General features: G+C 52.1%; 1 protein-coding gene across 1 annotated transcript in view; it reads left to right on the forward strand.

Moving 5' to 3' along the window:
• Positions 1-23,241, forward strand: part of DPYSL3 (dihydropyrimidinase like 3) — a 36,073-nt gene that overhangs the window by 9,331 nt on the left and 3,501 nt on the right. Inside the window, 8 exon segments of the mRNA XM_040574020.1 lie at positions 10,941-11,029; positions 12,747-12,931; positions 15,060-15,224; positions 15,542-15,603; positions 16,099-16,179; positions 17,316-17,384; positions 19,730-19,850; positions 20,687-20,843. Coding sequence (XP_040429954.1) covers positions 10,941-11,029; positions 12,747-12,931; positions 15,060-15,224; positions 15,542-15,603; positions 16,099-16,179; positions 17,316-17,384; positions 19,730-19,850; positions 20,687-20,843 — 929 coding nt within the window.

Below are 23,241 nucleotides of genomic sequence, written 5' to 3' on the forward strand. Positions count from 1 at the left end.
ATAGCAGTTAGGTTCTGTTGTCATTATTTGAAATGTAGTTTTGTCACCATCTAGAATAGAGTAGAAATAGAACAGAAATTCAAAGTGCTTTTAAAATTATTATTCACTCCTTTCCCTTTCTCTTCTCTCTCTTTTTTTTTTTTTTTTTGACTATTTATCTTAAGCCTGACTGGTTTTTCCAGCTGAAATGTGGTTAGGTAGGTGTTCATTTAACTGGTCTGTGGGGAAGTTGCTCACTGTTGGTGGGAATGAGCTCTGTCCCTGGGAGCAGCAGCCTGGAGTCCCCTGCCTGCCTGCGGCAGCCTTAGAGCAGGCAGGGCGGGGCGTGCTCTGGAGCTCAGTCTTGCTGTGCCTCTGAGCACCGGCTGTCCGAGTGTACTTGGAGGAAGCAAGGCATCTGGTCACTCATGAAGCCTGCAGACTGTCGGGCCTCTCAGCTGCAACTTGGAGCAAAAGCCCTCGGTGAAGGCTGCGTCACGGTCACCCACCTTCCCTCCATCTCTGGCCCTGTTTCACTTCAGCTTGGGTGAAAGTTAGGAGTCGTGTCAAATTGGCTAAAGCTAACTAGTATTAGGCCTGTTCTTAATTGCTGCCTGTGAAGAGCGTAGGGTAGTCCACAGACCTCTGGTTGTCCACAGGCTGGGAACTGCTGTTTCAATAGGGATGTTGTCTCGGTGTTTGCCATGGGCACACTGGAGTTGCTATGGGCTCCTGATGGTCAAGGGCAACCCCCTTCAGGGACTTCTGCTTTTCTGGAGCCTTGAGTATGTTCTGTGAAGCAACATGTCTGCCAGGCTCTGGAGCTGGTTCATGAGGGTTTTGTGGATGGAGTCACTGGTAGCCTCAGTCCAAAGGAGGAAGAAAAGAACAGTCCTGAAATTACTCTGGCTTCTGCTAATCCTTAATAAAACTGCAGATAAATTCTGGCTTGAACAATTGCCTTACCTAATGTCAGTTTGGACATGTGATTGAAATCATGTGGTAATCCAGCTGGGGTGGAGTGGCAGTAATACTCAGTGCTTTTAACATGACAGTTCCTTGAAAACATCAAGTCCTGACCTGGAAATTTAGTTTGTTTCAGGCCATACATCTGTTATTTTTTCTCCTTGTTTCCACTGCCAAAGCCCCCGTGTATATTCTAGCCAGGATAAAACTAAGCAGAGTTGCTCCACTGTGGAAAAACTTGTGTCACAGCCCCCCACCTGCCTTGTACAATATGGAGGCTGTCTCCTGCTGCCTCTTGGCAGACCTCATGTGTGTCCAGCATGAACAGCTGAGCCTCAGATTCCTTCCCATTCGTGTCTGCTCCTGAGTGGGAGTTTGAAAGGCTGCAGAGCTCCATGTTGCCTCTGGGAGATGGTGTAGATGGTGGAAAAGCCAGTATGGCTGTAAGTGTTTTTCAGTAACAGAGCCAGTGGGCTTTCTTCCCAGTTTCCTCTCACTCTGGCTTTCAAGTTGAACGTCAGAGAATGGGAGAGCTGGAGCCAGCAGCACTGATAGTATGGTCATCAAACACTTGTGAGCACTCATTGCATGGAGCTGGACACCCCCACAGAAGTAAGGGTGACCCCAGCGATGGGGAGAGGACAGAGTGTGGAGAGAGCCACAGGTCTGGGTCAGCCACCCCCTTCCTCCAGGACTACACAGACACACAGACACACACACACACACACACACACACACACTCACACACAAGAAAAAGGGTTGTGTGTGGTGGAAGTTCCTGGTGTGCTGGAGTAGGATTGCCTGACCAGCCTCTTGAGACAGCACATCCTGCCAGAGGTTCCACCTAGAGAAAGTTCATCAGATGCATTCCCATCTCTTGGATTCACTGTGCCCCAAGGTAGCTCAGACTCTGAAAACCTGACTGTTTAGGAGAGAGGAGGGGATGATATGCAAAGAATACATACAGGAGAAAGGAGATTGCACGGGGATGAGCCACCCTGACACATCTGCTAAACATTATGACACTTGAGCCCTGATTTATTCCACCACTGGTTATATTCACTGTACCTCAGTTGTGTCTGTCTGTAAAAGCACCATTGATCACATCCGTGTAAGACTGGTGGGACCTATTTTCATCCTTTGCACTAGAGCTGGGTCAGCAGCATCCTGATCTTTACAGACATATCTTGAGTCAACAGCTGAGCATTGATAGGCCACAGTCAGAGTTGGTTCCATTTCAAAGACAAAATCCTTGCAGCAGCACATGCCTGTTCCTCTGCTCACACTACTGGTGCTCCTTGCCATGCTCCTATCACCCATTGTGGCCATACATTAACATCTAATTGTGTGTTATCTCTACAGGTTTTTCTGAGGGTATGAGCTGTAAGAGTATTGCCATTTTAAAATAACTTTCCAATCGGCTCTGCTTCTTATTGAGGATGTTTTGAAGCATGTGAGTAACACCTTGCTGACTGCACCTTGAAGAGGCCCTATGAAAAAGAAATCTTTTTCGATGTTGAATGTGTTGGGCCCCCGGCAGTGTAAAATACGCTGTGTATTTATGCAAGTGTCACACAGCAACCAGGAGGAAAGCACATCTCTTCAGAGGAAGGCTCTGAAGTCACCATGGCTGGCCAGCATCCAGGGGGCTGATGCAAGTCCAGCTCTTGAAACTGAAAACTCAAGTCAGTAGCGTATATCTGCATAGTCATTTATCTAATTAACTGCTGCTCTTTTTGTTCCTGACACCACACCAAATAACATGGTACCACAGAGCATGGGGATACCGTTAAACTTTCTAGAAAATAGGTGAGTGAAGTTTCAGGAGGTTTGGCAATGAGGGTCAAGCACCTTTCTCATATGCCAGGCCCAGCCAGTCCAATCTCCCCAAAGTCCAGGACCAATTCTGGGTGCATCACAGCGTTGTGGCAGGAGCACTGCAGTCTGGTACTGTATCTCCTACCCACCCCCTCCTTGGTCAAAGAGGCACCAGCCCAGCCCTGCTCCCCCATGCCCTTTCCAGCACCTGCAGACTGCTTCCAACACATGGATGCATGGGGAAAGGGGAGGGCGTTCAGCCCTCCCACTGACTGCTGGGCTGCTCCAGCTGTGGGGTGGGATGCAGGAGGCAGTGGGCCAGCTGGGCCATGCAGCCCATGCAATTTTGCAGATGCCCCGGTTGTCCTGGCAGTGATAAGTAAGTTATTGAGAAGCTGCTGACTCACCTGAAGGTGGTGAAAGTTTTTTGGACTTAGCAGAAATGTGTATCCATTCAAACTTTCTAAGAGCTTCAGCAAGATCGCATTTGAGGAAATACAGAGACCATTTGTGCTGCCAACACTGGTAGTGTTTACATGGGGCACAAGGTCGTCAGAGTCAGGTGTGTGCTGCATTGTATTTTTGTTTCCAATACTTGTGCTTTTGAAGGAAAATCCAAGGTGATCCAGATGCACTCTGACAGTACAAAATAACCTGTTCTTTTAGAAATCTCTTTAATTCACTATTATTACCTTGACAATTTTTAGCTTGTAAGGAGCAGCGTTGGTGGCCAGCTCCCTCGGCTGCTGTCTTTGCAGTCTCGACCCAGGCACGGACCTGGCCCCACACAGGGCGGCTGCGCTGCTCGTCCTCAGCGACCGGGCCCCGGGGCTTCCCGGGGCTTCCCTGGGCGGAGGGGCACGGCTGGGCGCTGCCCGCTGCCGCTGAGCCGCGTCGGGGGAGCGGCGTCCGGCGCCGGTGGGCGCCGGGCGCTGCGGGGCGCCCGGGGGTGGTGCCGAGGGAGCGGGGCCGGGGCCGGGGCGCCCCCTGGCGGCGGCGGGCGGGGCGGGCGGGGCGGGGCGGGGCGGGGCGGGCTCCGGTCCCCGGTGGCGGCGGGCACGGCGGGCGCGGCGCGGGTTCGCCTTTGTGCGGAGCCGGGCGGAGGAGGGCAGCGCAGGCGGCGGCGGGCCGGGCAGCGCCATGTCGTACCAGGGCAAGAAGAACATCCCGCGCATCACGGTGCGTGCCCGCGGGCCGGGCGCGGCGGCGCCGCCGGTGCCCAGCTCCCCTTTGCGCGGCCGGGGCCGGGGGCGCGGGCGGCGGGAGCGGTGCGGGGCCGGTGTCCGGCGCTGCGGGCCGGAGCGGCGGCGCGCAGACAAAGAGCCGCCGCCCGCGCAGGTGTCCGCGCCCGCCCGCGCTCGGCGGAGCCGCGCCCGGTGCCGGCAGCAGGGGCGCACGGCGCTCTCCGCGCAGCGCCCGCGGGTCCAGCCCGGCAGCCGCCCCGGGGCCGCCTCTCGCCGAGCCGTGGCAGCGGGTGGGAGCGGTGCCCGGCCCGGGCTCGCGGCCCCGTCGCGTTCCGCGGGGCTCCCTCCCGGGGTGGCAGCGGCCGCGGAGGCGTCGGCCGGGTGCGGGCGCTGCGGGCGGGCGCTCCCCGTGGGCAGCGCGGCCGGGTCCCGCCGGGCAGGGGCCGGGGCGCGGGGTCCCGCGCTGGTTCCCATTGTCCCCAGCAGCGCGCAGCGGGAGCGCAGGTGGGGCGGGCGGCAGGCGAGCAGAAAGCCGCCGGGGCGGGGTTGCAGCCCGTCTGGTGTGCTCTTTATCCGTGGTCTGCGAGGTGCTCTCTGTATTCGGAGGCGCTGCGCTGGATTCCGAGCTGATCTCTTTCTTGCTGCATCAGGTGCAGCGGTCCCCATTGCTGGCGCAGTAGTGCAGGGGACCACACCTACCGCGATCACAGCCCGTTCGTGCCACCTCAGCGAGAAGAAAGGCTGGCTGACATGTTTTCTTTGAAGCTGCAGGGAGGCCAGCTGCACGGGGGTCCCACGGGTGCCTCTCTGTGCCGATCTCTCTAGGGTTTTCATGCTCTGATCCAGCTTGCGCCTTCCTTCGTGGGGTGCAGCTGCTTTCCTCCTGGAGGAGGCTGCATGGGGATTTTTTTTCTGGGAAAGCAATCAGGTCTTTCATCTTTTTGATGGCTTTCTGCTGACTTCATATAGCTCTTGTTTTTCCTCCTGAGGACAGCTTTGGCCTCTTGAAGAAAAAGGAAAGACAAAGCAGTCAAGCTTCATTGTGCTTTTTAATGTACAGATGTGAACAAATTACTCCCAAACAAGCACAAAGGTCATTAACCACTATAAAAAGAAATTCTTTTGTCAACCCAGATTCTCAACCCAATTGCTTTAATAAGCAATATTACCTCTTTACAAATCTTGGCTTTTCAGTATCCCTAGACTGGTTACAAGAACATTATTGCTGGAGGTGGGATTTCCCCCATTCTCTGGGTCTTTTTCAGCAAGGACCTTTGTGATACACTTTACAGGTATGGGGGGCTTGTCCCTGCTCCTCTGGACTCCATCAGGGACTTTCTCACCTCAGTGGTAACAAAGTCTCACAAGTTGCCCTTTTTTTTTTTCTCTCTGTTAAATCCTTCCCTCAGCCTACTGACGCTTAAAATGCTGCCAGTGAGTGGCATTTTTGGAGCTGACACCACAGGTGGTTCTCTCCTGTGACTTCTGCAGCTTGGTGAGGGCCCTCCAGGACTCGCTTGCCCTGCTTTGCAGCATCATCATGTTCTGGTTGGGGTGGTGGAGATTCTAAAATTCTGGTCAAATAGCCACATGTTCCTGAACACATGCTTTGAGGTCCAGGGGAAGCAATGCAGTGGAGTCTGTGTTTGGGTGGTCTTCTCTCATTTAATAGTATGGCAGAAAGAAAATTCAGCTATATTGGCTTCCCTCGAAGTAAGCCTCTGCAGTCCCTTTCTGCAGGTCATGCCTCCCCTGGGCATTGTGTCGATTGCTTGTTCCTCCTCCCTAGATTTCCACCCCAGAGTCTATTCTTGCCTGTCAAGACACACAGCAACTTCTGGGGATGACAGACTGTCAGCTAAACTGTGCTTGTTAGAAGAGAAATTTTGGAGACTGTATTGTGCCATTAGGATAGAAGATATCTCAAAGACCTTCAAAGCATCACAGTTGAGAGGTCAGGAGTATGAAGGTACACAGAGGAATGCTAGCAGGTAACTCACCCGTCAGTCTCAAATCTGATAGCACTGAGGCAGCGGCTGAGCCTGCAAATGAAAGGAGTAGTAGTGCTTTCACCATGTCTCTCACCCCACAAACAGGCAGGTTTGGCTTTTGTGAAGGCATTGGAAATCTGAATGGTTTTACTTCCTGACAGCTATTGTTTGAACTGTCTAGCATAATTCTGGAGATGCACAAACACTCCCCTCTTATTTTGTCTCATACTCAACAGCATTGCCGTCAGAATTAGCAGTTAGTTTCTGACAGTGATCTGTAGAAAACCAGAGTTTGCCTGGTGGATCTGTTTGCAATTTCTGGTCTTTTCTAGGAAAGCCATTTTAGTGAAGAAGCCAGAAGTTCAAGTGAAGGGTGCATGTGTTTGTGTGGGGTAAATTAGTGTGGAACTATTCCCAAACAGAACTGGAAAAGCCTGGTCAAAAGTAACATGTGACAGAATGACAGACAAGACTGTAGCCGTGAAGAAAGATTTGGAAATATGGGCAAATCTGTTGGTTGTGGTGTGGAGCAAACATGAGGAGGTGGGAGGGGAGGGTTATTGAATCTTTTTGTTTTTCCCAGTGACTGCTTCATCAGCGTGAAAGTCTTTGTGCTTTGGTCACAAAAATCTTTTCCATCCCAGGTAGACTGGAGTTCCCATATCTTCTCATGGTGTGGGCCATGCCTGTCCCTTTCAGCTACCCTGTCACAGCCCACAGATGGCATCTCTGTGATGCTTCTGGAAACAGTAGTAAGGTCTGCACAGGGATGGTTAGCATCTTGTGTCAGGTGCAAGTGGGGAGAAAAGCCTCAGTTACTCACTGGGCAGAGTTTGGTAAACTGCCAGCCATCGCTGTGGTATTCATTACCAGCCCACAAGTCATGGGGAAGAACATCTGCAGTTAGCAGTTCTGCTGGCCCTGCTATTCAAGCCTGGGGCTTTTCCACACTCTGGTGTGGTCTCTTGATAAGGAGGAGACGTCCAGCCGCTGATGACACACCATAGCAATTAGTGTCTATTCTTTTTCAAGGGAAAGAGCAGTAAAGCCACACACCTGCTTCTGTACTACCCTAATTATACCCCTGTGCTTTGTCAACAAGGTAAGTGCTATTCTTGGCTGGATCCAGCATCCTGCTGGAGGCAGCTGCCTCCCTTTCCTGCTGCAACATCACACCAAGAAGAGATGCTAAGAGACCCCCTGATACTTTGGGATCTCAGATGACCAGGTGATGCTTAAGAGCGTAAGGAGCAGAGTGTGGGCAGGAGGGAATGGGTAGTGGTTTTGAAAGCTTCTTAGCACTGATTCCAAATGCCAACAGGTGGAGGGACAGAGTGTCCAGCACAATGTGCTGCCCAGCAGAGCAGAGGTGTTGGGTACCAGTGGTGATCCCAGTGAGCCATGCAAGGCTGTGCTGGAAGGATGCTTCCAGGCTGAGCTGTGGGGAGGTGCCTGTGCCTGCAGGAGTGGAGGCAAGTGACAGGCACCACTCCTGTGACCTGAGGGCTGCTGCCAGCTGCCCAGAGACCGGCTGAGACACGCTCAGCAGCGTGGGCCAGGTGGACAAGCAGCAGCCTTGTGCCAGCAGCTGGGCAGAGCTGCCTGTGGCTGCGCTCAGGGACCCCTTGCAGCTGTGGCACTGCCCCGGCGTGTGGCCCTGGCAAGGAACCGGGTTCCCACTTGCCATCTGCAGCCAGGGGCTGGGCGGGGGCCGTGGGGGTACGCGTGGCTCCATGCCGCTGCCAGGCCTGGAGGAGAGGAGCTGCCGTGGCGCCTGCCTGCTCCCTGCACAGGCAGAGCTTCACATCTGCTAACAATGGCTGGTGGCACAGCCTGACACGGGCTGGCAGGGGGACATGGTGGGTGTGGAGAAGCACAGGCGAGCTCTGGCAGGGGAACAGTGCACTAATTGTGATCTGAGGCCGCTCTGGATATGCGTGCTGCAGAAGCCTGTCTGTTAAGTCGGCCTTGTTTCCTCTTAACTGTTTCATCCTCTTCATTTCCACTCCCCCTACCTCTTCACGTCTGGGTGTACCCCTGAATGATGCCAGAGCCTGTAGATGGGATGTCATTGGGATTTTCCTTTTTTCACTGTGTTGTATTTTTTCCTCATGGTTAATGGGTGGGCACTGGTGCAGCCCTTGTCTCTCCTGTTCTCACGGGGATGGTCTGGCAGCCAAGCGTGGGGTGGGCTCTGGGACAGAGGCTGGTCCCCTGAATGAAGGCCTTGTTCATGCTCCAGCCGTAATGAGCCTAGCAGTTTTATTTGTGTACTAACCGAGTTAGCACTGAGCAGCCCTTCATGTCTGCCACAAAGTGACCATTTGTATTTGTATGCAGGCATATTTTCTGACTTCATATTAACACTTTATTCAGCAATTGTCAAGTATTTCAGTCTCTGACTCCTCACACCACTGGTGCTTGTGTCCCTTTGCTTTCTCTGGTCTGATGTGCAGGGAGAAGTGGACAGCATCAGTGTTCGCTGGCACTCCTGGTTCTTGTGAAAATGAACTCCAGGGCCCTCAGAAAGGCAAGTTGGAAGGTGTGAAGGGGATAGGCAAGACATACCATGGCCTAGTCGTGTTATTGGATCTGGGCAGGTTGAGTCTTTTATTGTCTCCTTGAGCAGGCTAGGTGAAGCCAAGCATGATCTGCCAGGGCATAGGGAACTGGACATATGGGAGAAACTTCACATACAGTTGACTGGAATATAAAACGAGAATTTTCTTCCCTTTGTTTCTCACCATAGCCCCAATTCTTATGTAGCTTATGCCTGATACTGTTGCTTGACTATTCTATCTGCATTTTTTATAGTGTTACTTAAATATTGATCATTTGGATCCCTAGAAGCCACAGCTCGGCTGTTTTCCCCTGTGACTGACAGGCTATAAGGAAGTGGCTGTGGTCCCATTTCACTCCTTTTGGGTTTTCTGAACTTAAAATGACAGTACTGTTACTTAGATGACATTTATACAGATGCAAAGGGGGACAAGTGCCCTGTGCCAGGGAGGAGAAGAATCAGTGGTTCGTGAGCAGCATTGTTTGGGTCCAGAGTCCTCAGTCCCAAACCTGGGCATCACCTGAGGTGTGCTGCTGGGGAGAGGGGCAGCAGGCTGAGAACTGGCCCCAAGACACGGCACTCCTAGGCCAGCACGCCTGGCTGGGCTGCTACCTCTGCTGGACCCAAGGGTGGAAGATGCAAGCAAGGGGTGCCCACGATCCCAATGTCACAAGTCAAGGCAGCGTTTGCCTGTGCCAGCAGTGACCTGTTACGGGTGGCTGCTGGGAGCTGTGCGGGGAGGTCTGCGACCAGCACCATGCAAACCTCTGCTGGACCTGTGTCCCTCCTGCGTTCAGGAGAGAGGGGAGCAGAGCCTGGTCTGCTGCTGGGGAAGGACTGTGGTCAGGAGAGAATGGGGCACAGCTCCAGCCCGGTGCCACCACGCCTGGTGGATATGGGTCCTGTTGTGCCTTCAGCTGTGCTGAGGGCAAACCTGATCTTAGACAGGGGACCTCGGGATACTGCAGGCTGTCAGTGCCGATGGGGAGACTGAGCCTGCTGCCCTGCCCAGCACCAAGCTGCAGCCAGGCAAGCTCACCGTGCCATGTGCTCCCTTCCCCACCCAATTTCTTTGTCTCGACCTGTATGAATGAGTTGCTGTATAAGGCACATGGGCCTGGAGCTTTGGCTGCTGTGAGATGCAAGGGTGTGAGGGAATTCTCTGGCTGCAAATGACCACAGCTCGGTGATATTTCCAGAAATCGCCCTGGGGCAGCAGATGAAGAGCAGGAAGCCCGGCTCCCTCTAGAGGAATTAACTGTGCGGGAACCCCCCAGGATGTGCCTGCATGTGAGCCCTGCGGAGGGTTGCCAGCAGCCGCGGTCCAGGCTTGCACCGTGGGAGGGACGGACTTACTCTCTGGAACCTGGGCTACAGGTGCCAGAGGGAGCTGAGGGGAACATGGGGGGAGCTTGAAAGCCAGAGGCGGTTGGAGGTGTTTTAAACAGTTACGGAGTCTGCATATCCTCTGGAACAGCAAAACCAGCTCTTGTCATCTGAATGCATGGTAGCCATGTGTGAGATCAGGTTGTTTGACTTTGTACCACATGCAGCCCGTGTTAAGGCTGGTGCAGGTGAAGGCAGAAGATGGACCTCAGATTCCTCAGGCTGGGGTCTGTTCCCCACATGACAGTGTCTGTTCTCTCCCCATAGTGTGTGCTGGGTTGTCCAGGCCCAAAAATGAATGCAGGAAGGGGCACAAGAGCAGTTCTGTTCTGGGTGTTCTTCCACTCCGTCTGTGCTCCTTTGGAGGTTTCTGGTCATTTATGTCAGTAGAAAGGAGAAGAGAAGAGGTGGTAAGTGACGAGATGGGAATACAGTTCATTGCCTCCTTGTGACATTGTGAAACACCTTGGAAGGACCACCCTGAGCATCGCAGGGGAGGGACAGGTCCAACAACAAATGCATCATCTTTGGGGCTGCCTGTTCTGCCAGTGGTCTCTGCAAGGTGTTAACAGATGAGAGAGACATAAATTGTCATCTTCAGTGAAATGTATTTTGCACGGTATTTGGATCACATTTAAGGATGTAGGAAAGCTCTCGGTAACAAACTTCCTCTAAATACTGGTATGTGACTTGTGCTGCCTCTGGAACTATGTGCATAATGACCTGGTGCAGGAGGCTCTTGACTTTTCCCTGTATATTCTGTGGAAGCACATTTGCTGTGTCCCCAGTACCTCTCCTTTGTACTCATTCCACCTCAGCGGTGTTCCTGGCAGCACCTGTTCCCCTCAGAAACAGCCCCATGAGTTTGATTTTTTCAGTCCTTGTGCTTGTCCTGTATTTTCAAGTGTTGGTGCAGATGTGAACTTTCTGCAGTATCTGCTGTTGGGGTGAGCTGTATGATGCAGTAGAAGAGCACCCAAGAAAGTCACTGTACCAATGGCTGACAAACGCATGCATCGCCTGCTACTGACTACTGCTATATTTTTCCCTTCACAGAGTGATCGTCTCCTCATTAAAGGAGGGAGAATAGTCAACGATGACCAGTCATTCTATGCTGACATTTATATGGAAGATGGTCTCATAAAGTAAGTATGAGACTTCCATAGCATATTATTTCCATCTCCCCTTAAATTAGCTTCAGGTTGGATGGTTATTGGTTTTTCATGGATATGGTCTGCACCCTGCCTGCCAGCTGGTGAAACTTCACCGCTCACTTTGATTAGAGGCTCAGCTCTCCACAGTGTGTATGGGCACATATATGATGCTTGGCATGTTTATATTGAATTGCAGCTGAGCTGGTGGCTTTGTGACATAGTGTCCATTGTACAACAAAGCTGTATCTAACTGAACCAGGAGCAAGATTTGTCTTTTGACTCCTGCTTTGCCTTGTTTCAACAGTATTAGTATGAGTGACCCTATCCAAGATCCCATTCTTAGCACTACTGAGGACAGCACTGTGCTGCAGCCCATCTACCTACCTGAGATTTTCAGGAATTGCAGGCAAACCAACTTGTCTTCTATCTTGATTTATCAGGGAAGACTGAAGAAGGCTTGATGAAAATAGGATTTCTGAAAGAAGAGATTTGAAGGCTAAGTGCTACATACGGACAGATAAAGGGATTGAGGGGGCAGAGGATGAGTGAAGGGAGATTCAGGTGACCTGTCCTGCAGGAGAGCTGGTGTGTCCAGAGAGGAGGATGTCGATTGCCCTCCAGAGAACCATCAGTAAGGGTGCTTTAAGCTATGAGAAGATTTTGCTGGAGCCTTTTAGGTTTGCTGTTTTCAGAAGAAGCTTTTTCAAGCTGCAACAGGGGAGGTTCAGGCTGGACATCAGGAAGAGGTTCTTCACCGAGAGGGTGGTCACGCACTGGAACAGGCTCCCTGGGGACGCAGTCATGGCACCAAGCCTGTCAGAGTTTAAGAAGTGTTTGGACTGTGCACTTAGTCATATGGTCTGAATTTTTGGGTAGACCTCTGTGGTGCCAGGAGTTGGACTTGGTGATCCTTACGGGTCCCTTCCAACTCGGGATATTCTCTGATTCTATGATTCTAAGTACTTGGGGTCTAGCTGCCTTCACTGCGGCGTGGCCCTGTTGTTAGCATCCTTCAGGGGTGGGAGGACAGCAGGCGAGTGGGAAGGTCCCGTGGAGGGAGGACTCCTGCCGTGCTCCTTGGGAGGAGCGTGAACGTGGTGCAGCCAGACTGGGCCGTCAGATTTTGGCACTGTAGCCCACTGCAGCACGTACCCAAGGGAAGGGGCTGTCCTTCACCCACGGGACTTTGTGGTGGGAGCAGCATTGCCAGACTCTGCCGAGCCCTGAGCTGGCCTAGCAGCTCTGGCATTATGCTAGGAAATCATCTTTCTCTGTAAGTAAGCCTCAGACTTGAGCCTTACTTAAGGTGGGCAGAAGGATGGGGGAGAGGAGAGATTAGGGGTACAGCTTACTGGACCCAGGGCTGGTGTGCACTGCAGAGGTCTGCATCATGCTCATCAGACCGTGCTTCAGGCCTCCCCGAGCCAGTGCCTGCCCTAGACAGCCAGTGTCTCCATAGACACCGCTGCAGCAAGTGGACAGATGGCAGCCTTCCCTGGACTGTGCAAATCTCAGTTTAGGTGGGCCGGACAATCCTGCGATTCTCTGCTCAGCGAGGTGGTTTCACCCCCAGTTCCTGAGAATGAGTGGGGCGTTTCTACCAGGCCGAGGGGGTGGCCTGGCTGCTCCCCGCCTGGCTTGTCGATTGATTGCGTTGTGGCTGGTTTTCCTTTGTGTGTGCCTCACCATCTTGATGTGGTCTCATCAGGCAGATTGGAGACAATCTGATTGTCCCTGGAGGGGTCAAAACCATAGAAGCCAATGGGAAGATGGTGATCCCTGGAGGAATTGATGTCCACACTCGCCTGCAGATGCCGTACAAGGGGATGACAGCAGTGGATGATTTCTTCCAAGGGACGAAAGCGGCCCTGGCTGGTGGAACTACAATGATCAGTGAGTGCAGAAGGCAGGTCTCGTGCGCAACAGCACCCAGCAGGCTTGGGCTTTTGAGAGCAGTTAAAGTACTGCTACATTCAGTACTGTAACTCTACATGCGATCTGTTTGATGATGGTTTCCATATCTTCTGAAGATTTTTATATATTTTTAAAATGACGTTAGGAAGTCATGCAGGAGGGTCAAAGAGTCGAAGAGGGTTATGTTGAAGTTCCTCTTTAGGGCAGGGAGAATGGACAGATGACAACTGGCAGGGAGGATTTAGGGAAAAATTTGGAGGAAGGAGAAAGAAGCTCAACAGTTGGTGTCAAGTTGGTGTCATTCTCACCCTCTGGAAGAGGTAATTGGGAACATAAACACATCTGATACTTGTAAAAACAGGGGGGAGGGCTGAGAATGGGAGCCCCTCTTGGAGCTCAGAAACTTGCAGGCTAAGTGGCAGAGACCGGGTAGCCATCTCAGCGCTGATGATCTCGCAGAGACTCCCTCGAGGATGCTTGCTTTCCTTGCCAGGCCAGCCTGCATTTCTCCCTGCCTGGCTGGCACCTCTAATGGAAAAGCAATTGGAACAGAAAGTGCAGCCAACTGTGCACTCCAGCTTTTGCTACCAGTAACTTGTGGCGGTGCAGGTCTGGGTGGAGCAGAGCCCTGGTATCTTTTCATCTGGCTGAAGTAAAGAGAGTGGGCCCAGAAAATGAATTTTCCTGACCAATGGATGAAACATGCCTTTGGGTATTAAAATGTGAAATCTCTTAGAGCATCAGCTCTCTTTTGCTTGAGTGCTGGTTAGCAGTAAACAGTAGGGTGTGGCACAATAGAGCTTCTGAGCTCTCATGGAGGGGCTGAGCAATGAATGGGCAAATTTTTTTCACTTATCGAGAGTGCAGCCTTCAGGGGAGGCAGAGTGTACACATCAGGATAGCAGTGCAAACATGGTCCAGCTCATGTTAACCCTCACCCATGTCTCCAGTCAAGCGCTTTTTTGCAGTGCGTTTTGGACATGCTCCTGTTCTGAGCTGGGGAAGGCATTTGCAATAAAACTTCAATCCAAATGAAACTCCTCAGTCTTAAGAATTTTTTGTTGTTCTTGCACTCTTGAAAAGTTGCCCAGTTATTTTTTTTTCCTGTATGCTTTTCATAGTCTTCTTTGCTTTAAAGATCCATGACAGTGTGCTCATCTTTTCTGTGATGTCTGGTTCAGACTAGAGAGCGAGGAGCAAGATGAATCTGTAGGACTGTTAGTAGTACTGAAGGTGCTGGGAAAGGAGATACGCACAGAACCCTCTGCACAGCTTCAGATCCTGTGTTCTGCAGTGCTCCAGCGTCTGCAGCCACTGGTGCCCCTGAGAACCTCAAAAAGGAGTAAAGGCATAACTTCTTTTCCCCAGCTAAATAAAAATAGGGCAGCGTGATGCTCAGATGACGCTGAGCAGAGGAACAGAGCGATGTCCTGGCATCGTGCACTGCTCAGAAATAAACAGTGCTAACGAAAAAGGAAAGGGGATTCTGAGATCCTTCCCTGGAGAGCGCCAAGGGTGTGCAGTGCTTGCAGATCCAGGCTTTACTGCTGTGCAGCGGCCACAGCTGTGTGTATTGCAGGGTTCCATGGGGTTCAGGAACAATTGTTGATCCTTCTAGTAAAGGACTGTTTTTTTTGCCCTCCCCACACCAGTTCACCTTCCCCCATGGACCAAAAAAATCAGCTGTGTGAAGTGCACTGTGGTAGGGCATGAGGTGGTGTAATGGGCAGTAAAAGGTGCATTAGTGTTGCAGGGGGCAGGAGACCGTGTGTTAATGGGGTTGAAGTGAGGATGAGGAGGGACAAGGCCCTGCAGCTTTCAGCTGATTTCTCAGCAGAAGCCTGTAAAAGCCCCTGATCCTTTGCCAGAGGCTGTTAAGTAAAGGCTGTGTGCATTTCCCATCCAATAAATGGATGGGAAGGAGGAGAGAGGAGACTAGGGAAGTCATGGAGGTGATGAGGACTTCTTAGGCGCTGTCCTGAAGCAGCCAGAGAGACAGGTCTGGGATGGTGGAGATGCCCTGCAGCATGCAGGGATGCAGTGGGGTGCACATCAGGGGCATGCAGCTGGAGAAGCCTTTGTTCACAGCTCCCATGTCCCCCTGCAGTGGACCATGTGGTGCCGGAGCCTGAGTCCAACCTGGTGGAGGCATTTGAGAAGTGGCGGGAGTGGGCAGATGGGAAGGCCTGCTGCGACTACGCACTGCATGTGGACATCCCTCGCTGGAGCGAACGTGTCCGTCAGGAGCTGCACACCATGGTCCAGGAGAAAGGTTTGCTGCCCTTTCCTCCTTGCTGCCGGCTGGGTGCAGGGGTCCTGGTGGAAGGGGCAGGTGGTGGATGTGCTGTCCTTGCTCCTCTGGCTGTTGAGCATCTGCTGGGATCCTGCGTGGCCCTGAGCAGGAGTCAGCATCCTGCAGATAAGCTGCCAGGGGCAGCCAACCAAAGCAGACACCCTCCTGCCTGCTCCCTGTTTCTGCCAGGGGTCACTCTGTCCAGGTCTGAATTCTTCTTGTGTGCTCGGGATGTGTCTGGGGAGGGAGAGCTGTTGGCTCCTTCCTCAGCATTCTCTTCTCTGCTCTTCCCCTAGGAGTCAACTCCTTCATGGTTTATATGGCCTACAAGGACTTGTACCAGATGTCAAACACTGAGGTAGGACCTCATTTATGGCTTTGGTTGTGTGTGATTGGAGTGCTGACTGTAAAGATGGCAGCAGTGCTGTGTAATCCTAGCTCTGGGGCCCGAGGCGAGATGCTGTCCACCCTGCTTTACAGGGGCTTGCAAGCTCCTCTCTGCTTATCCTTGCTGCCTTCAGAGGTGCGAGCCTTGGCAGTGCCCCCGCTGTGCAGCTGTGAGCCACCTTGCGCTGCATATCGGCCATGCTCCTGCTTTGAGGATGGCAGGCAGAGGGGTGTATGGGGTATTACAGGGAGCATCTGCTGGTGGCAGGTGGCGTCCTGAAGGAACTGCCTGGCACGACCATGGAGCCTGGTCTTTGTGTGGCTGACACCAGATCCTCCAGCCTGTGCTGACCCTGTCCCTGCTGCAGCTTTCTGCTGAAGGGCACAATGCAGGGAGCTTTAAGGTCATGCACAAGCCAGGATGATGTGCCTGTGTTGTAATCACTTTTTCTTGTTTCTGTTTCAGCTGTATGAGATATTCAGCTGCCTGGGAGAGCTGGGTGCCATAGCTCAAGTTCATGCTGAAAATGGAGATATAATTGCACAGGTAACTACTCTTCTGTTGTGCCGGGACTGAAAGTCTCTTCCAGGCTGATTTGATATGGCATATTTGCAACACGACACTAAAGCTGCATGGGCATCTTTTGCAAGGTTATCTCTTTGCAACTCAGCAGTGATATCAAAGTTTTTAGCAAAGTTTTCTGCTGTGAAGTATCTGGTGGGGACTGCAATAAAGAGGTTGCAAAACCTTTCAGCATAGTCTTTCAGGACATTGAATTGCACGTCAACATAGAAAAACTGGTTCGTGGTGTTTCTGTGTTTTGTTTCTGATGTGCAATATTAGGTAAAAATCCATTTCAAAGGAAAGGTAGATAACCCAAGGAGTCAGGAGGACGTGTTTAGAAGCATATTATTCTTTTGTTACAGCAAGCATTATCATCTTCTTTTCTACTGGTGATGAAAGCTCAAATTATTTTATGGCTTATTAGATACAGCCAAACTTTTCAACGTTTTTGTTCAATGAGACCGAAGGTCAGTGAAAATATTTGTCATTTAAAAGAAAAAAAAATGCACTGGCCAAAGTTTTCTTAAACAGGTAGTTTCTTGCAGAGTTAGAAAGACAAGCTGACAGATGAGTTGAAAGCAGATACCAGCCACTCTTTTTCTCCCTAAAATTAAATGAAACTTGGAATACACAGAACTTCTCCAGAAAATATCAGGATTTAAAAGGATCACCAGCTAATTGGGGAATTTGTTACTGCAGAGCTTTTGCAGCTTTGTCAGTGGAGTGAGTGAGGAAATGGTAACCTTGGGAAGAGAATTTTGGAATTGCCTTTTAATGATCATTTTCTCAACAGACTACTTGCATTTCAGAAGGAGAGGTATGGAGTGTCTGGAAGAGGGCCTGGAAATGCATTGGGTGCTGTTTGTGGAGCTGGGGAGTTCTGTACGCTTTTTCCTCAATGCTGTACTTGTTTTGTCACAGAGGTTTCAGCCAGTGTACACATGCCTCTGAGTGCTCCTGGTCCCCAGCCTCCCTGTGGCTGCCTCCTGCCCTGCACTGTGGGGCCTCAGGATGTCAGTTGGTGTCAGCCTGAGGGCACAGCCATTGGGAGGGCTCTGCTTTTCTTGGGGTGCAGGTTCAGAGCCTGGTAACATCCCGCTGTCCTTTCCATGTTCTAGGAACAGGCCAGGATGTTGGAGATGGGAATAACTGGACCCGAGGGCCATGTGCTGAGCAGACCAGAGGAGGTAAGGTACAGGACGGTACCAGCCTCAGTGCACTGAAGAGCTTTCCTCACAAGCCGTAGCAGGGCATAGTGTAGCAGGGCCAAATGTGTGTGTGTGTATGTCCACTCCCCACTATATATATATGTTCATTAGTACAGGCAGTACTGTCTGGGTAATCACTGGTTTAGGAAAGAGCGAGGTGTGCTTTTGTGACAAACATATCTCAGTCTTGTTGGAGTTTCCTAGCAGAGACAAGGGCTTCCAAATAATCCAGAGATGAAGTAAATAAATAAATAAACATAAAAACAAAACTGTATGGCTGTGGCAGCACCAGGGGGTGGTTTGGGGGCATTTGTTTTGTATTGGTGATTCCAGAGTGTAAGAGGCCTGCGAAGAATTGAATAGTGAGTTTTAGTCCCTCTGAAATGTCATTGTTCATGTCTCTGAGCACAGCCAGATTCCAGCTTCTTTCTGCCTAATCTCTGCTTTGGGTGTAACACGAGTTTTGAAAATCAGACAGACAAAGCCATTGGTGAAAGGTGTGGGAGGGGAAGAAAGGAGGAATATCCTGGTTACAAGTCATTGTCGAGACGCTAATTAGATCATTTCTAATTTTAGTTTATGAGGTATTTTTCTGTTTGGTCTATTAATCTGAGTTGAGTCTAATTTTAGATAAGTTTTCTTGAGGTAGCTCCCTGCCGAGAGCTGCTTTTAACTTTCCATAGCACACAAAAGAAGAAAACGATAGGAATTTGGTACAACAGCAAAGCTGAGTAGAGGAGAACAGGGATGGATTTGTATTTTAGGATCTGCTGAAGTAAAATCAATTGGCTTAAATAAATAGTATAAGAAGTTGACTGTATTATGGTTGGTAATGACAGATACAGCCTAGTGTAATGCAATGCTTACTGTCTTTGAAGTATGAGACAGGAAAGCATTTCCCTGTACAGAGAAAAGACTCAATATAAAATACAGTAGATCAGAGTCCCTCTGTGTAAACTGACATTTATTTTTCTTTAGACCCGTTGCCACTAGCTGGCAAGCTAACCTGCAATTACGGGATGCTGTGGTTGTGCCAGCATTTGAGAACTGTCCTATTATCGTAAGGCAGCACTGCGGTTCTTCTCGTCCAAAGATGATAAAGCATTAAGTGTTTGATCTTGAAACACCATTAAAGCGTAAGGCAACTGGGAACAGTGCAAGACAGCTGTAGATACAGTCTGTCCAGCCAAATCCAGATGTCGTTACCTTTGAAAAGAAACAGCGTACCTCTTCCAGAACACCCCTGACCTGGGAAAACGTTAGGTGGAATGCAAGTGACCTGCTACCTCCAACAAAGCTTGCCAGTTGATGTTAGGGCATTGGGAGGGTGGCCTACAACTCCAAGGATCTGTTCTGGAGGGACCTGAGTGGGAGTTAAAGACATGCTCTACTACCAGGTGGTGCTGGTCATTTGGTAGTGCAGTGTGCTGCTGCTCCAAACTGTGACCCATTCTAAAGGGCATTCAGTGATTGCTCTGTTTGCTCCTGTCTTTCTGATAAAACCCGCTGAAGTCTGTAAGTGCACTGGTAAAAATCTTCTAAAAGGTCTTTAAGCAGAAGAGAAAAAGTCTTCACTGTGCTGATGGACAGTGCCATGGACAGGCCTGCAGAAGTACATGAGGAGCGCATGTGTGCACGTCTGGTGCAGTGGCTCATTTAACCTGCTGCTGGGAGCACTGAGACTGCTTAAGCAGCTGCCGACCCGCAGGCAGCAACTGCACAGTCCCTGCCTCCCCCGGGGCTTGGCTGATTGGTACGTTGTCTTTTTAAGGCTTCTGTTTTGAACTTTATCATGCTGAAGCTTGAAGCCAAGCTGCAGAGCAAATACTCAAAGAACGTCTGGAGCTGAGCTCTGGCTGAGCAAGGGCTGATGTAATAGTCCAAAGATATCCCTTGTGGTGGAAATGCAGCCTGCTCTAGCAGCAGGCCAGTGAAGCCCAACTGTCTGGGATGGCCAGCAGCTGGCTTACGGGACAGCCAGACCCTGATGGGAGCAGCCTGCCAAGGCACAGCCCGCAGCACCCCAGCCACCAGCAGGGCAGTGGTGTCCAGTTAAACTAAGTGCCGCAGCAGCGAGTGCTCCAAGGGGCAGACCTGTGTCAGCCTGCACAAGCCTGAGCTGTGCTGCCAGGCATGGGCGGCCGGCCCTGGGCTTCTCCGGCTGTTGGCAGATCTGGAACCAGGCAACGGAACAAATGGTGGGCGCAACTCCACGCTTCCCCTGCAGTTAGTCTGCAGTTGGGGAGCCGGGGTGAGAGGGCCCGGCAGCATGCCCCTCCTCGTCCGCCTGTGCTCCTCTGCAGCTGCGCTTTTCTCTCTTCCAGCTGGAAGCAGAAGCCGTCTTCCGGGCCATCACCATTGCCAGCCAGACCAACTGCCCTCTCTATGTGACGAAAGTGATGAGCAAAAGTGCTGCTGACCTCATCTCGCAAGCCAGAAAAAAGGGTGAGCAGCTGCTGGTGCTGCGCACAGCCTTGCTGTTGTTGCTGGGGTCCTGGGCAGCTGGGTTCGGTGTCTCTGCATCCTGGCTATTGGGCTCAGACCTGCACCTATGCCTCAAGCAGCCCAGAGCTTCCCCTTCTGCTGGGGAAGTTCAGGGGCTTACCCTAACTTGTGAAGGGCCATGGGGATGCTGCACCAGGCCACCTGGAGCCACCTTCCGTGGCCATGTCATGCAACGTCACGGTGTGGGCAAGGGTTAGGACAGACCCAAGATGTTTGTGAAGGTCTCTGTGGGGACATTCACCCCATCCACATGCACACAGTTGGAGCTGCTGGGTATAGCCCCAGCCTCGTTGGCAGCACTGGCCCTGCAGCAGTGCTGGAGTGCAGGGACTCAGGCGGGCATGTCCCACCTGGATTCAGCGAACTGTGCCCCTACTCACAGCAAGGGCTGGCAGCAGCTGTCCTCTGCCAGGCTCAGGGGCCTTGCTTCCTGCTAGCCCAGACAGGGCCTCCCAGCATGAAGGCAGCCATTGGCAGGGGGGCACATTGCCAGTGTCCTTGATGGGTATGGATTTATTTTGGAGAATGCAGCTCTGAGGCCTTGTCTTCCAACACCACATGCCCTCTAGGCTTGTACCATCATCAGGCTCTGTACCCATAGCCAGAGGGCTGGGATGGTGCTCATGTCAGCAGCAATGGCATGTAGGGTGGGCTTCTGATGCACCATGGGCCTAGTGGTCCCTCGCATCTGACCCAGTGCCTGAATTCACAACAGGCAGTGGGGATCAGACTGCCGTGGGTCCCCAACACTGTGTCCTCTCTGCCCCCTTTTCCAGGCAATGTGGTGTTTGGTGAGCCCATCACAGCCAGTCTGGGGACTGACGGGACACACTACTGGAGCAAGAACTGGGCCAAGGCTGCAGCGTTCGTGGTCTCTCCCCCGCTGAGCCCAGACCCCACAACCCCTGACTACATCAACTCCCTCCTGGCCAGGTGAGCTACAGAGGCTGGGCTGGCTGTACCTGAACTGGCGGCTCCACCAGTGACACTGAACGGAAGGCAGTGTGCCTTGGCCTCAAATCGCCCAGGAAGAGGCCATGGAGTATTTGGGTAGTCTAGACGTTTGTCCACCCTGAACCACTTCACCCTAGGTATTTAATGAGCTGCCTGATGAAGTGGCTGTACCTTGGAGCCATGGTGGCTTATCCCTGAGCACTGGGGGACAGAGGAGGCACCACAGGCTTAATATCAGTAATGGGGAAAAAAAAAAACAAAACGAAACAGCAGTCATGAACTGCTTTAAACACCCTGAAGAAGGCAAAGAAATGAGGTCCAGGTAACAGGTGTCAACAACATCATTGACCAAGCTGGAGCAGCCAGCGTGAGAACAGCGTAAGCAGCTGCCTGGGCTGCAGCTGTGCAAGAGAAAGTCTGGGGGGTACAGGTGGCACAGGCTGATGGGGACCCACTGCGCTGAATACAAAGCTGACTTTTTTCCACACCTGTACAGATAAGCAGTAAGTACAGCCTGCAAGGTGCACGAGCACAAGGTCTTTAAGGGCAGCTCATGTGCATCTGACTGGGATGGTAGATGTTTTTTTTTTTTTTTTTTTTTTTTTTTTTACCCCAAAGGTTGGGGGTGGGGAAGGGATCTGTTGAAAATAGAGAGCAAACAATAGAAGCACTTCAGCAATTTGCTGTGACCTTTTTCTCAGAGCTATCCTCCATCCTCTCACTGGAAAGGCACGCATTGCAGCCAGGGATGTAGATCTCATTGCTGGCAGTACCCATGCGCCACATGTGAGCTGTGAGCCCGGCTCGCCTGTGTTTGCTGGCTGAGTGGTGCATGTGGCGCTGGTCTGTGTTAGGTGGGGATGGCTGACACTGAGGGGGCTGTAAATGGAAATGACCTTTGAGGTAACGCTGGAAACATCTGTGATGAGATGAGCAAGGGATGTTGGGTCAGGAATAGGTGTCAGAGCAGAAGAGCATGCTAGCATAGGCCAGGTTTGTGTGCCACAGTGTGGCGGCATTGCTAGGTGTGTGTGTGTGGAGATGCTGTGGCTGGCAGAAGTGCCCATGCATTTGGGATCTGGATGTCCAGCTCACCCTGGATTTTGTTGTGGTCAGTAGGTGGTCATGTGGTTCTGCTTGGTCTGGATGTATGAAATAGGTGCAGGTCTCAGGGACTGGCAGCGAAAAGTGAGCCCAGCTCCTGAATTGCCTTGTTAGTGCTTTCCTTCCACTTCAATAACAATTTTACCCCAGTCCTCAAAGGAGAGGCAGGAGCACCTCTGAGTCCCTGCAGCCCACATAGGTCTGTCCCACGCTGTCCCAGTGCCTTTCCCAAGCTGTTTCCTTTGAGGCTGCAGCAGAAAAAGCAGCTGCAGGAGCTCCAGCTGGGCAGGGAGGCTTGTTTTCTTCCACCAGCACAAAGCTGGTGGAGATTAGGAAGCATGGTGTGTCGTCAGTCCATGCAGTCAGTCAGACATATGGCAGAAATTATCAGAGGAAGATGGAGATTACCGGTGGATTAGGACTGATTTGTGGCCCTGTACAGAGCCACTGTGTCAGTACCCTCCTGGGTTCAAGTCCAGGAGCCTGGCACTCATGGCCTGTCCTTGCGTGGCTGCTCCAGGAGCTGGCCTCGGACCTGCTTCCTTTCTCCTGGCAGCGATGGCTTCCAGCAGCCATGTGTCCCCAGCTCCCTGCAGCAGCTGGATGACTTCCAGCTCCTCGCTCTGCCCTGCCTGGCAGTGGCTGGCTCTGCCTGTTCCTGCCCTCTGCTGTCACTGGACAGCTCAGGATGGATGGATTCCATCCTGCTGGAGGCCCTTCCCAGGCAGAGGTTGTCTGGGTAGCAGCATTGGGCAGTGCCTGCAGTGTGGCTTTACTGAGAGTCCCAAGAGCCGTTTCTGGGAGTCCTGGCTCTGCTAACCCTGCCATCAGATTCCCATCTGGCTGCAGGGGCATTTGCTTTTGTGACAGTGGTGTGGTGGGCATGCCACAGTGTGGGCCAGCCTGCTTACCTAATCACACCTTTTTGGTTGGTGCTGCTGGCTGCTGCTCCTTCTGTAGCTCACATGGTGCTGAGGGCTGCTGTCGTTGAGCTCCTGCTGGACGAAACATCGCAGGCCAGAGCCCAGAAACCTGGCTGGGGTGGACTCCTTGGCTGCGTCGGCAGGCAGAGAGTGAGCGGCAGCAGCATGCAGGCTCAGCTCCGTGCACTCACGCTCCTGCAGCTGCTCTGCCAGATGCAGCGGTGCCCCCTGGGCAGGGTCAGGATGAGGTCCTTCCTGAGGGAGCTGGAGCTGCTAGGATGCAACAAAAGGGCCGGCTGTGGTGACAGTCCTTGGCTGGAGAGAGGCTCCTTCCTGCCTGCGTGGCACAA

This window comes from Cygnus olor, chromosome 14 (genome assembly GCF_009769625.2).
Source record: "Cygnus olor isolate bCygOlo1 chromosome 14, bCygOlo1.pri.v2, whole genome shotgun sequence".
Lineage (NCBI taxonomy): Eukaryota > Metazoa > Chordata > Aves > Anseriformes > Anatidae > Cygnus > Cygnus olor.